General features: G+C 42.7%; 1 protein-coding gene across 4 annotated transcripts; it reads left to right on the forward strand.

Annotated features, from left to right (window-relative positions):
* The first annotated feature begins 3,101 nt into the window (after positions 1-3,101).
* LOC113006872 (protein Z-dependent protease inhibitor-like) lies at positions 3,102-12,539 on the forward strand. 4 transcript variants are annotated; one of them, XM_026143102.1, is made up of 6 exons: positions 3,102-3,264; positions 8,465-8,789; positions 8,860-9,141; positions 9,458-9,731; positions 9,892-10,039; positions 11,228-12,539. In XM_026143102.1, exons 2-6 carry the CDS (start codon positions 8,504-8,506, stop codon positions 11,408-11,410), a joined length of 1,173 nt encoding a protein of 390 aa, XP_025998887.1. In that variant the 5' UTR covers positions 3,102-3,264; positions 8,465-8,503; the 3' UTR covers positions 11,411-12,539. The 4 variants fall into 4 exon arrangements, with proteins under 4 accessions (XP_025998887.1, XP_025998886.1, XP_025998884.1 ...); XM_026143101.1 differs by having other exon boundaries at positions 3,103-3,264; positions 8,498-8,789; XM_026143099.1 differs by lacking the exon at positions 3,102-3,264 and adding an exon at positions 3,341-3,538.
* Positions 12,540-14,795: the final 2,256 nt, after the last annotated feature.

Consider the following 14,795-nt stretch of genomic DNA (forward strand, 5'->3'; position numbering starts at 1 on the left):
CTATTGCAGCATAACTAAGGGAGGATTCAGGGTCACCTGGTCCAGCCCTAACTATATGCTTTAGCAAAAAGGAAAGTTTTAAGCCTAATCTTAAAAGTAGAGAGATAGTGTCTGTCTCCCGAATCCAAACTGGAAGCTGGTTCCACAGAAGAGGGGCCTGAAAACTGAAGGCTCTCCCTCCCATTCTACTTTTAAATACTCTAATGTCATTTGACATGATTTAGTGACTGAACATATTTAACAGGAAGTGTAATCAGATTACAGCAGAAATAGAAGCGGTGTCTGCAGCAGCCTGAAAGTTTTGTCAGCCTGATCGTTAAGCAGGCGTTCACATCAGCTTCCAGCTGTGACTCGTTTATCCCTTTAAATATGTTACTGCTTTGAGGATCCAGTTTTAAATCTTGTTACGTGTCTTGATGGTTTGGTGCTGCATTCCTGCGGCCTGTGAAACAGCTAATCTTGGATGTTTCTTGATCCAATGTTGATTTAGTAACTTTTATGTACTTTTTCAGCTGAGGTTTTTAAATGTGCTATAGAAGTAATCTTTTTACTTGACATGAATGTCCTAAGTAAAAAAAATATGCTTTTTGTTGAGGACCAACAGTGATGCTGTGTACGAGAAACTACTTTCTAAAGAAGCTTGGGTCCTTTAATGTGTGCAGCAGGATGTTGGAGATGTTCTACCAGTCTGTGGCAGCAAGAGCCGTTTACTCTGCTGAAGGGCAGCATCAGTGCAGAGATGCAGCTGAATCAACAAACTAATCCACAAGACTGCAAGCATCATTGGTCAGAATTTGGAAGTGTTTGAGTCGAATCATGGACAGCCCATCACCCCCACAGTAGAGCTCGTCCTCCGTCAGACTGATTCAACCTCACTGTCACTGCTATCATGTGTGAACACGCGTTTCTATTGTAGCCTCATGCCGCTGCTTTTCTTAGATTTGTGATTATTGTTCATATTATTTATTAATGTAATTTTTTCTCCTACACTGTGTTAGCTAAAAGACAAGCACTAAAGCACTTTTCTTTGCTTTTTTAAACATTTGTATCATAGTATAAGGCAGGGGTCGTCTACCTTTCTGATGAGTGCCATCTAAAATTTCCTCAGAAGTCAATGTGCCATATCAACCATTGCATTAGCAATAAATTTAATAACGCTCTATATCAACAGTTACACACTATATAGAACAACTTTATAGATCTATATTTGTTGGCATGTTGGCGTCGCCTCTGTCAGTGCGCCCCAGGGCGGCTGTAGCTACACTGTAGCTTGCCATCACCAGTGTGTGAATGTGTGTGTGTGTATAGTGTAAAGCGCTTTGGGGTCCTTAGGAACAAGTAAAGCGCTATACAAATACAGACCATTTACCATTAGTACACTATTGTATTTCCGTGGTGCTGATGCTGCGCTGAGTGGACAGCTCTGAGGCATTTGAAGTGTCGGAATGTGGAAATTTCAACATCGCTTGAAAAAACTGTCAGCTAGCAAGGTCCCTCTCACCGTTAGGCTAGGTGATTTTTGGCCAATTACAAGTTGAATCTGGTAATTGGGTAATTAGCTAAGATGCCGTCATTAAGAAGCAACACAACTAATGTGTCTATGCGAGCTAACTTGCGATGTGCATCGGTGCCCTTTATTTTTAATGCACCTTCTCAGAGTAATTCACTGCGGGTCGTGCCATCAGTTAACCCTTTTCGTGCCAGCTGTGGCAGGCGTGCACAGGGTTGCCGACCCCTGGTATAAGGTCTCAAAGGGATTGTTACTTAATTGATCCAAACATTTCATTCATTTTGTAGTTTGAAAACCAAAACCGTCAGACTATTGCCTCGCACGGATCTTTGTTGCAGCCTATCCTCTAGCTCGGCTAATGTCGCCATCCTTTTACTGCGCCTGCAGTTTCACTGCCATAACAACAGGAAACCAACCCAATCTTTCAACATAAAAGAAGCAAGAGAGTATCCCGGTGTTGTGGCAAAAAGTGGATTGCCTGCCAAAAACTGATTTCCAATGTTTGCGTGTGTTTTTTTATTTTTTATGTGTAATATCGTTACGTTGCTAAAAAGTCTTTGGTGAACAGGTATTACAAAGTGGTTATATATAAAATTAAAAAATTACCTGTTTCTCAAGTATCATTGTGACTGTGTTATTGCACTTACATTATAATCAATCAGCTCCCTTTTGTCCACTTACAATATATTTACAGAACTATTTTTGCATTTGTTGCAATTTCAGCTGTCCTCTTGGTCAGATTACTCTTAAAAGATATTTTTAAAGTCAATATTTTTTTTTAAACTGCAAACATAAAGGATACATAAATCTCACTGCCAAAAACTGATTGCGGCTTCTACCTTGTTACAGGAATGTTGTTTGTTGCTCAAGATGACGTGATATCATTCATGAGGGATACATTTGATATATGTTTCACATATTATACACTAACAAGAAGGCAGTTTTTGGCAGACAATCACCGGTGTGGATGGTACAGCCACATTTAGAAAAATAAAAAGCCATTATTGGTCATTTTAAGAAATAGCAGTGGTAATGTGCAGATTACAGCTGTTGTTTCAGGACAAAGTGCCGCTGTGTTAGCGAGGACGTACTTTCCGTTGTAGTAATAAAGGAAACAATTTGTCTTTGGAATCATAAACACAGGGCGGAAATCAGAATGAGGACGATGAAGCAAGCTTCGTCTGATCAGAAGGAAAACACAAATGTAGAAGATAGGATTTGTGCAAAACGAAATGTCTGGTAATGGAGATATGCGAGGTTATCGATGGTTACACCCTCGTGCATGAACGAGGATGGATGATGTATCACTGAGGGACTGATCGCTTTGTTTCACTGACACGAGGAGGGGACAGCAACGTGTTATCTCCACATTCCATATATTGTTCTCATACCCTGTCGTATGATGGTGTTTTGTGATTCACTGAGTGAAAAATTCCACTCTGTCATCTTCTCCAGGTAAGGGGCACAGTCTGTTACCATGGTAACTGACGCTTTCCGGAAGAGAAAAACTTGCGTTTCTAGAACGTGATGAACACCACAAAGCGGGGTGAGATCCTTTATGACCGATCAGCTGATCTTATTGAGTTTAAAAAATAGTTTGGTTTGACGTAATATAAAGTTTCGGCTTTTATTTTGAAATGGGCGTGTCGTACTCTGAGCTGTAGTTTCCGGTGAGGGTCGGAATGGGAGCTGGTCGGTGATGCACATCGCGTGAAGCTTCAGATCGAAAATCAGAGATTGAACATCAGCTGCAGGTCAGACCCAGCGTGTTTGTTTCCTGTCGGTTGTTTGCTGTTGTTTACAGCGGTAGACTCGATCATCAGTAAGATTTGTGATTGATTTTCTTCCTGTTGTCAGCTAATCAGCGATCGATCAGTGATCGAGAATTAATTCACATTAAAAGTCTGATCAGGAAATGGAAACAAAAACAAATGACGTCACGAGATGTTAAGGGCGTGGCCCTATGGACCGATGACGTGGTCGATCATCTGTTCATGTGATTATTGTGATGTCGTGTTTACCTCACAGGTAAGGCCCCGGGCCCTATTTCAGGAAGCCGGTTTAGTGCAAACTCTGAGTAAGTATACCCTGAGTTAACGAAAACTCTGGGTTTTCGGTTTCACAAAGCGAGTTTAGATTAATTCTGAGTGAGTTACTATGACGACACACTCCGTGAAGCTGACCTGCCCCCTAGCAGGTTTACTTCAACTAACCCTGACGTTCTCCGCCTCTTTGTCAGAAACCTGACTGCAGGAAGTGTCAGACATGGCCTGCCCCTTCCTTGAAGAGCCAGTAGATGTTGAAGCCCAAATTCTCCGCAGAGCTCTCCGCCGGGAGAGAGTGATTAGAGCGCGTTTGGACATTTTATCATTTCCTGATGATTTCCTGTGTGAACGTTACCGTTTTTCAGCACAATCTATAATTTATTTGAATAACATCCTCAGGCCTAATATTGCTCATGTGACACATCGCGGACATTCTCTCAGTTCTGTACATATTATTTGTATTGCACTTCGTTTTTTTGCAAACGGGAGCTTTCTGTATAATATTGGTGACGCTGAGCACGTTTCCAAGGCTACCGTCTGTCGGGCAGTCAGGAATGTTACAGTTGCACTGAAACGTCTCCTGTACTCGTTTGTGGTGTTCCCCGGTCATAGACCCACAAGATTTATCAAAGAAGGATTCCACAAAATTGCAGGTATCAGGATGAACAAAACTTAATTCATGATGTGGTGATACTTGAACTACTACTTAAATTTTACATTTATTCTCACGGTTCCCAGGCGTGATTGGCTGTATAGATGGCACTCACATTCCAATCAGGAGCAATGTGAACAGGAAGTCTTTCCACAGCATTAATGTACAGGTACATGGTTCCCTGTAGCATTTCAAACTAACAAATTATGTCATTATAGTAATGGATGCTAATTTGTGTTCTCTGCACTGTGAAGATCATATGTGATGCTGCCAACATTATCACAAATGTGGAAGCCAACTACTCAGCCTCTGTGAGTGGTGGTGGTGGAGGACCCCCACCTGTTTTTCGGGCCTCTGCTTTTTTTCTAGTGGCTATAATGGGTCACATTTGAGCATACAGATTAAGCAAATATGTACTTGTAATGTGCTCAGATAATTTCAATAAGTGCTTACAGAAAGAAAATTAGCCTCTAACTGCAATTGATTTACATAGGACAAACAGACAAAGCACTATGGCTCATAATACAATTACACCTTACCTGTTTGGACTATATTTTTATATTTCATTTTTACTTGCTGCCAGGAACGTTTGGGGCCTGTTGGGTTGCACCTGTGCTCACATCACATCACAAAAAAAAATGTATAAAATAAAAAATAAAATAAAATGTAATAAAATAACGTGTTAAATGGGTGTAAATCCCTAGATCAATGTTTAAATTAACACTCACGCATTGACTCTGTCGGCTATATTTTGCCATGCATGCTCCCTTTCTTTTGCAGCTGAGGCTGTGTTACTTTTTTTCCGCAAAATTTGCATGTTATCGGCATATGCTGCCATCAGAATTTCGGCCTCAAGCGCTGTAAGATACATTGACCGCGCCTTCTTTCCCTCCGTCTCCATGGTGACTCACTTAATCTGTGCTCCACTGATCAGGGCTTTATGTATCCTCGTGCGCTCGCTTAATTTGGGGTTAAAGCAACTCTGCGTTGATTGAACTAATTGTTATCAGCCTTTCTGAAACCGAATATTCCGAGTTGGACAGTTCAGGGTTACTCAACCCTGAGTATCGTTTTTAACTCTGAGTTTTCTAAACCTACTTTCTGAAATAGGGCCCAGGGGTCCGTTCTTCGTACCTCGCTAAGTAAGTTAGCTGGATTTGATTGTTGACGATATCGCGTGACCTTGGATCGTTCGGTTCTCCGAAGCTCATCCGGGACTTGCTGTCATAGCAACAGATCCGTAAGCGTAAACCTGCTTGGGAGCAGGCTTACTTTATGTAAACTGGATTAGATCGCGGCCACTCAGGTATGTCCGCTTCATTTATACGAAAGCAACAGCGATATTTTACCACTGTTTGTCCATAAATAAATATTATCAATGTAACTAAAGATAATGCAGCACTTGATTCTTTTATTGATTTCATACAGATACATACAGGTCATTTCCTTAAAAAAGGGAAATGTACTATTAATCATTCTATTTCATGTATTTGATTATTTCAGATGTAATTCATATTTTAGAGTTGTAATTGTAAGTTACTTCATGTAAGCAAGATGAGAGACCACGGCTATAAAAGCGAAGGTGGATTTGGGAAGTCTGTCGCAGCCACCCATTGCGGAAGGTGCAAGATTGATAAGGAGAGTTTTCAGAATTCAGCGTATATTGCGGGATAGACAGGATCCTTTAGCTCAGCGCGACAGTGTGCTCATAGAGAGATATCGATTTTCCCGTGAGGGTATTATTTACTTAACCAACTGGCTGACGAAGGGGTGCAGGACCACCACCTGTCTTTTTTTGCTCTGCCCTTTTCCTGGTTGCTGTTATAAACAAACAAACAGATTATTTCAGGGTCTCTTTTCAAGAGACTAAAAGCAATATAAGTGATAAATATTACCATGCTGTAGAATATTCTTATATTTCACTTTTACTTGTTCCCATGTTCTAGTGGGTCCTGTTGTGGCTCTAATGTGATAGAGGATATAATGTAATATAATATAATATGATATAATGTAATATAATATAATAAATGTACCCTACCGCCTACTGGTGTTGGCCAGAGGGGCCGATGGCGCGATATGGCAGCCTGGCTTCTGTCAGTCTGCCCCAGGGCAGCTGTGGCTACAACCGTAGCTGCCTCCACCAGTGTGTGAATGTGAGGGGGAATGAATAGTGGCATTGTAAAGCGCTTTGGGTGCCTTGAAAAGTGCTATATAAATCCAATCCATTATTATTATTATTATTAAATTACTTACGAGTTTAATTTGTCAGCAACTTTCTGCCAGCCTTGCTTTTGCAGCCTTTGCAGTGTTCCCTTGCATTTTAATTAAACTCTGAAACTCCTGAAATCCCTCAATCAAGAGTTCTTGCTCTGCTGCCGAAAAATACGAAAAATACTGAGCGCGCTCCTTCGACATTTTCGCTGACCAATCAAAGGGTTGCCAATCAATGTTTCTACTATCGATGCGTAGCCCCTGTTAAGCCACCCAGTGATCTCACATTACTTCATCCAGCTATACTAATCGTCAACAACAGGTGTGTTCGGAGAACCGGGATAGCGAGGTCAAAGTAGGCGCGATGATTTGATCTTGGATGTGTCATTTGATCTTGGATGTAGTAAGCGAGGTACGAAGAACGGACCCCAGGTATACAGTGGGGCAAAAAAGTATTTAGTCAGCCACCGATTGTGCAAGTTCCCCCACCTAAAATGATGACAGAGGTCAGTAATTTGCACCAGAGGTACACTTCAACTGTGAGAGACAGAATGTGAAAAAAAAATCCATGAATCCACATGGTAGGATTTGTAAAGAATTTATTCGTAAATCAGGGTGGAAAATAAGTATTTGGTCAATAACAAAAATACAACTCAATACTTTGTAACATAACCTTTGTTGGCAATAACAGAGGTCAAACGTTTACTATAGGTCTTTACCAGGTTTTTACACACAGTAGCTGGTATTTTGGCCCATTCCTCCATGCAGATCTTCTCGAGAGCAGTGATGTTTTGGGGCTGTCGCCGAGCAACACGGACTTTCAACTCCCGCCACAGATTTTCTATGGGGTTGAGGTCTGGAGACTGGCTAGGCCACTCCAGGACTTTCAAATGCTTCTTACGGAGCCACTCCTTTGTTGCCCGGGCGGTGTGTTTTGGATCATTGTCATGTTGGAAGACCCAGCCTCGTTTCATCTTCAAAGTTCTCACTGATGGAAGGAGGTTTTGGCTCAAAATCTCACGATACATGGCCCCATTCATTCTGTCCTTAACACGGATCAGTCGTCCTGTCCCCTTGGCAGAAAAACAGCCCCATAGCATGATGTTTCCACCCCCATGCTTCACAGTAGGTATGGTGTTCTTGGGATGCAACTCAGTATTCTTCTTCCTCCAAACACGACGAGTTGAGTTTATACCAAAAAGTTCTACTTTGGTTTCATCTGACCACATGACATTCTCCCAATCCTCTGCTGTATCATCCATGTGCTCTCTGGCAAACTTCAGACGGGCCTGGACATGCACTGGCTTCAGCAGCGGAACACGTCTGGCACTGCGGGATTTGATTCCCTGCCGTTGTAGTGTGTTACTGATGGTGACCTTTGTTACTTTGGTCCCAGCTCTCTGCAGGTCATTCCCCAGGTCCCCCCGTGTGGTTCTGGGATCTTTGCTCACCGTTCTCATGATCATTTTGACCCCACGGGATGAGATCTTGCGTGGAGCCCCAGATCGAGGGAGATTATCAGTGGTGTTGTATGTCTTCCATTTTCTGATGATTGCTCCCACAGTTGATTTTTTCACACCAAGCTGCTTGCCTATTGTAGATTCACTCTTCCCAGTGTGGTGCAGGTCTACAATACTTTTCCTGGTGTCCTTCGAAAGCTCTTTGGTCTTGGCCATGGCGGAGTTTGGAGTCTGACTGTTTGAGGCTGTGGACAGGTGTCTTTTATACAGATGATGAGTTCAAACAGGTACCATTCATACAGGTAACGAGTGGGGGACAGAAAAGCTTCTTACAGAAGACGTTACAGGTCTGTGAGAGCCAGAGATTTTCCTTGTTTGAGGTGACCAAATACTTATTTTCCACCCTAATTTACGAATAAATTCTTTACAAATCCTACCATGTGGATTCATGGATTTTTTTTTCACATTCTGTCTCTCACAGTTGAAGTGTACCTCTGGTGCAAATTACTGACCTCTGTCATCATTTTAAGTGGGGGAACTTGCACAATCGGTGGCTGACTAAATACTTTTTTGCCCCACTGTACAGCACAGGTTCAGGCTTTGTTTATCTAACACGCAGGACGCCATGACTCACCCGGGCCCCATCTCATTGGTCAGCATTGTCCTCGTACTCCTGCTAAGCCCCGCCTCCTCAGAGACCAGTGCTCTGCAGGACCTGATCAGCAGGAACGCGGACTTTGGCGCCCGTCTGTACCGAGTACTCGCCGCCCGCACTGACGAGAACGTCCTACTGTGTCCGTTCACTTTGTCTGCTGCTCTGACAGTGCTGCTGAGTGCCACCAACGGACAGACCCGCGAGCAGTTGCAGGCGGGACTTACGCTGACCAGGCTGGACGCTCAGACACTCCCAGGTGGGTTTAAGGTCAAGGGTCACCAGATTCTGGTTGTGGTTCAGGTTCTAAGTGGTGCTCCTGTGCTCAGATGTGTTTCAGACTCTGAGGAACGCCATTCCGACAGTCTCTCTGCAGCAGGGTGCGGCCATCTTCCCCTCTCAGAGTGTCCAAGTGGCCTCGTCCTACCTGAACCTGGTTCAGACCAAGCTCGGAGGCACAGTTCAGGGTGTGGACTACACAAATGCTTATGAAGCCATCAACACCATCAACCAGTGGGCGCTGGAGCAGACTGTAGACCAGGTCCAGGATTTCATTTCCGAAGTGGACCATCAGACCCAGCTGCTGCTCGCCGCCGTTACAGCCTACAGAGGTATGTATCATCTGCCAGAGGGCAGGACTTAGAGTGTTGAAGCAGTCCTGCGAGGCTCCACAACTCCACCTCCTCAGTCTTTGAACTAAGGTGTGACAGCTCTTTTGATTGTCCTGTGTTCTTGATCCACGCTCTGCCGGTATGCCAATAGCATGGAGTCCGCATCAACATGCTTAAAATCTCCACACCAATTAAAGTGTCAGGACGTTAATACCGTAGGTCACTAACAGTCCTGTGCATGACTCCTCTGCTGGACGTCAGAAGAACTGCAGCTTGTCTCAATAATATGTTCAAATAAAGTTTCTGTGTGTTTCAGCAAGCTTCACTCCGCCCTTTAATGCGTCGTCCACTCAGGACGAGCGGTTCTATGTGGATAGCTATCATGTCGTCATGGTTCCGATGATGTTTAGGGCCGATAAGTACTTGCTGGCGTACGATGCTGCGGTGAAGGCTGGCGTGCTGAAGCTGCCGATGACAGACGGTGCAGCCATGTTGGCCGTGCTTCCCGATGAAGGTGTGGACGTCACCGCCGTGGAGGAGGAAGTTACGGCTGATAAGATCCAGGCCTGGATCCGCCAGCTGAAGAAGACGTGAGGCCCTCTTCCTTTCCTTTCCTTTCCTTTCCTTTCCTTTCCTTTCCTTTCCTTTCCTTCCTTCCTTCCTTCCTTCCTCCCTCCCTCCTATACTGTTCTTCCTCCCACTGGCTTCTTAATTAAAACCAGGAAATAAATGTTCTTCTTTTGTAAATAGGAAATTGGAGGTACAGTTTCCTCGCTTTTCATTGGACCGTTCATACTCACTTAAGGATGCACTGCAGACTCTTGACATCACCCAGGTGTTTCAGGATGACGCTGACCTCAGCAACATGGGTGGAGCTGAAGGGTCCAAACTTAAACAGGTGAGTGTCTGCCACATTAAGAGCTGTTTGGATATGAGGCATCTCCACCTGGAGGGGGTTGTGATGTCATCACAACCACCTGGAGGGGGGTTGTGATGACATCAAAGGGCAGAGTTCAGAATAAATTCTCTTTATGGTTAAACCTGTAATTCCAGGTGTTGGAGCTATTTATTCTTTATTTTTATTATTTTTGAAATTTGTTAAAGCTTGTTGTTGGTTTACTCATATTTTCGGGTTGTTTGCTAGTTTAATTTGTAGGTTAATACTTCTTTTTCTTTTTTTGTTGTTATTGTTTATCTTGTTAAGTCAGGTAGGAAGAACTCTAGGACCATTTTCTGTAAGTAAAAGGACTGGTATAGGACCAGCATGCACTGGGGTGGGCCTATGGTTTTTACCAGTTTTTCCTTCCCACTGTTGCCAAAGTGGCATCATATGACTGTTGGATTTTTCTCTGTATGTATTATTGTAGGGTCTACATTACAATATAAAGCACCTTGAGGCAACCGTTGCTGAGATTTGGCGCTGTATAAATAAAAAAACAAAAAAACAAAAAACAAGAGCCTGGAGCATCTAACATCCAGCCAAAAGGGGTAAAAAGTTGCCGGTCAATCACTTTTTATGTGATCACAAGCGTCCCCTGGGTCATCATCCTTTCTGAAACATAGGACTGAGCCCTGAACTGTGGTCAGAGGTCAGGAAGCCCTTTTCACCACCAAATTTCATAAAGGACTAGAAACCTTTTTGCCCTCAGTTATCTCCTTCAAGTTGCCATTACAGAGAATACAGGTTTAAGTCATTTCAGTGTTCGCTTCACTTTTCAGACCCAGACATTACGTCCATATTTTAGAGTGTCCATGGTCACAGAGATTTGATCACCTGATGATGACATCTGTGTTGATTTATTCAGGAAAGGTTTAAATCAGGGGTGTCGAACTCCAGGCCTCGCGTGCCGGTGTCCTGCAGGTTTTGAATCGCACCCTGGGTTAACACACCTGAATCAAATGATTAGTTCATTACCAGGCCTCTGGAGAACTTCGAGAAATGCTGAGGAGTCATTTAGCCCTTTAAATCAGCTGTGTTGGATCAAGGACACATCTAAAACCTCCAGGACACCGGCACTCGAGGCCTGGAGGTGCCTAACCCTGGTTTAAATAATCGAGATTCTGCTGTGGTTTCTTCTCCACTCAGGTGTATCATACGTCCGTCATCTCCGTTGAAGAGAGCAGCAGTGACACCAGCGCCGGAAATGCAGTGTTCTCCTCACCTCCTCCTCGACTGACATTCAACAGACCCTTCATCTTCATCATCTACCATCAAAGCACCAGTGGCCTGATGTTCATTGGCCGAGTCAACGACCCCACCTGCAAATAAATGGGCCCAAACACCAACCCAAGCCTCCCCGGCGGCAAACAGTCCCCCCCCCCCCCCCCCGTCCCCCCCGTCCCATCTTCTAATGATGTCCTGTGACAAATATTAGCTAGATATATAACAGCGATTTACATTATTAATTCTGTTAGCGTCCCATTAGCGGCTTGTCTGTAACATTCTCTCTGACATCTGACTGTAACATCTTTATCATTATCAATAAGAGCACAGTCACACTAGGAAAAACAATGGTTGGAGATCACGGTGTGACCGTATGCAGTCACCTTGTGATCTCTGTGAAGCTTTGAGATGGTCACTTTGAAGACAGAAAGTAGTTATTAGAGGAACCACTCCTACTCAGCTGCTGTCTTCAGGCCAACATTGGTGGATTAAGATGTGATAAAGGGTTGATCAATTAGTAAGAAGATTTTCATATTTTGGAGTTCTGTATCCACAGTAAGAAAGCGTCGCTATGAGGGCATCTCTAAAGAATTACTAGGTAAATGGTTCTAGAGCTGCTTTAATGGACCCATAAAGAAGAACAGACACACTCCTGAATGAAAGAATCAACACCCGTGGTCCATGGTGATGTGATACAGAGTTGAGTCATTTTCATTTTATTCCCTCAGACTCTGAAAGATTGCCTTTGATCTCAGTGAATGGAGCAAGACTCCTTCCCAAGTTCACAGTTGAGGCAGGAATGCAGAAGAAAAATCCTTCATCAAAGCGGTCTGTTTTCTTAAGAATCTACTGAGTATAAATTTTTATCACTTCTTTCTTTAAACTGGCCGCATTTTCTGTTGTTGCAGTTTGACACATACATGGCACAGCTGGATTTAGTTCTTGTGTGGTAAACATTTGTCTTGTATTTGGAGAATGCGTAAGTCTTTGCACGCATTAATTGAACCCATTTAACATATTGTGACGTTCAAACATTCTAAAACACTGACATGGCCACATTAATAGCTGCATGTTGGCAGAGATACATTTTGCATTATGGCCTATTGAGGGAAGTAAAAGAAGGAAATATGAATGTAGCTCTGTGTGTGCGCACACGTTTTTGTTGTGTACTGATCTCTGTGAAGAATAAAGACTTTTAAAGCCACTCTGCTCTAAAAGGCAATAGGACCTTGCATCCACAGTGTGTTGGGATTCTCCTTCTTCCTCTCCTTGATGCTCCATCAAGTTCAGTTTTGCTCAGTTTAAGTCAAATCCCAGTATTTGTCTTGATGCATGCTCAATCATCTAGTTAAGGAAATCCCCAAAAAGTTGATTCTGTTCATCTGGACGTTTTCAGTGGGAGAAACGTTTCGTCATCATAAGGTGACTTCTTCAGTCTCAGCTGACTGCAGGTTTCCAACCTTATAAACAGTACATTTGCACAATAACTGAAACTAGCCCACTGAATTTCTCTCTGTGAATGGTACTCATGGCTATTGATCAATAGTGGTTGACCAATGGTCATGACAAGTTGCATATAATTGATCAAGGAACTGACCTCGCAGCCCATTATTCAGTGGGCTGGTTTTAGTCATTGTGCAAATGTACTGTTAGGTTTTGTATTGTTGATTGTCATTTATGCTTAGAAATATCTACTTATATATGCTTAGAGTTTTATAATTAGTTGTAGATTGGTAGAGGTTTGATCCTTGATAGTCTGCAAACTTTGTGTGCATTAGAGAGCACTCTGGGAGCATGGGAGAGGTCGTACCTTGTCTTATTGTTTTATGGTAGGATAAACGTATCTATACCTGTTTTAGGCTAAGTGCCTTTTGTTTAGATGAACTGCTGGACTTCCAGACCAGCAGGTTTAGGGAAGTCATTTATGGGGTCACACTCTGACCCCACACACACACACACTTACACAACACACAGGCAACGTACTCTTTGTTTGTATGTAGACGTCATATGTTAAATATGTTAATGAACCTATGTATATTCATGTAACCTCAATAAAAGAGCAGTGTTACGGGGGAGTGGACGAGAGCAACTGGGGTCAAGCGAAGGAACGGCGTTTGTCCGGTTCTCTCCCGTGCACGAGAAACATGAAGAACTTTGCCTACTTCGTGTCTTGCTTGCTGTGTAATTATATTGTCTTCAACGTTCCAGCGAATAGGTTTGTAGCTTGAACCTATCATGTACTGTTTATAAGGTTGGAAACCTGCAGTGACTTGAGACTGAAGAAGTCACCTGATGATGACAAAACGTTTCTCACTGAAAACGTCCAGACGAACAGAATCAACTTTTTCAGAAGTCCCAGTATCACTGTGGAGCAGGGATATGTTAGGGTTAACGCTCAAAGTGAGTACTGAGTAAAGTGCGACAGGACAGAGCCAAAGTTTTAAGGCTGAGTAATTTATCCATGTTGGCAATCTGTCTGTGTTTATAAGTTAGATGATTGAGTGATAGGTTGCCGGATTACTTACAATCAGCCCCAGACGTGAAAAGAATTCAGTGCAGTCATTGGCTGATTTCTCCTGGTCACATGAAGGTTACTCTCCTGTTTTTTCCTCTAGTGTGACTGAGGCCATAGTTTCACAGAGAATATAGATAATATTCATCAGTAATTTCAGTAAGTTAGCTCTGATATTTTATTTTTGTTTGTTTTAACTGTTGTTTTTTTTAAATTCTTTTCCACTTTTGAAACTTCTATGTGAAACTCTGATGTAGACCTCTCCATCAGCTGCACATTGTGTTTACAGCTGATTAGCATGTTGTGTATCCTGTGCTGTTGCATTTATATTAAACCTATTTAACGTGAATCCTCCGCAGTACTGATGTGTTCATAGGTGCTCACCTGTGGAAGAAGTATTCTCAACCTCCGCTGATGTACAAATATCAAGTAAAAGTACTGCATTACATGTAGGGTTTTTCAGTCCTGGTTTGTTCACCGTGACTGGTGATTGATTATGTATGACTTTGTTAGATAACCAGTAAGGAAACGTGTTAATGCTGCAGGTGGAGTGGGATTGATATTCACTTTTTTCTGATCTTTGGATCATATGAACTTTTATTGAAATGACACTATGAGAGAAGCTCAGAGAAAAAAGTCACAGGACAGCAGCTGAAACCTTTTACCCAGGGGTGTCAAACTTAAATGAGCTGTGTGCCACTCCTGGCACTGTCGTCTCATTGGAGGGCCACTTTAATGTTCAAGTAGTACAAAACAAACAAACAAGAAAACACCCACAAATATTTCCTAATATGTAGTGTTTGTTTGTTTGGTTTTTAAAAAAAATTCAAATATTGTATATTGACAAGACAATTTTTTTCTCTCTCTCTTAACTAACGGAAGCCTTTCATTGAATGACCAAATAAACATGTTGGTCCTCTCTTTCTGGCTAGACATGTGGCAGCACTTCTGCTATCATTTTGTTCATATTTAACAGAA

Source organism: Astatotilapia calliptera, chromosome 15 (genome assembly GCF_900246225.1).
Source record: "Astatotilapia calliptera chromosome 15, fAstCal1.2, whole genome shotgun sequence".
Taxonomy (NCBI): domain Eukaryota; kingdom Metazoa; phylum Chordata; class Actinopteri; order Cichliformes; family Cichlidae; genus Astatotilapia; species Astatotilapia calliptera.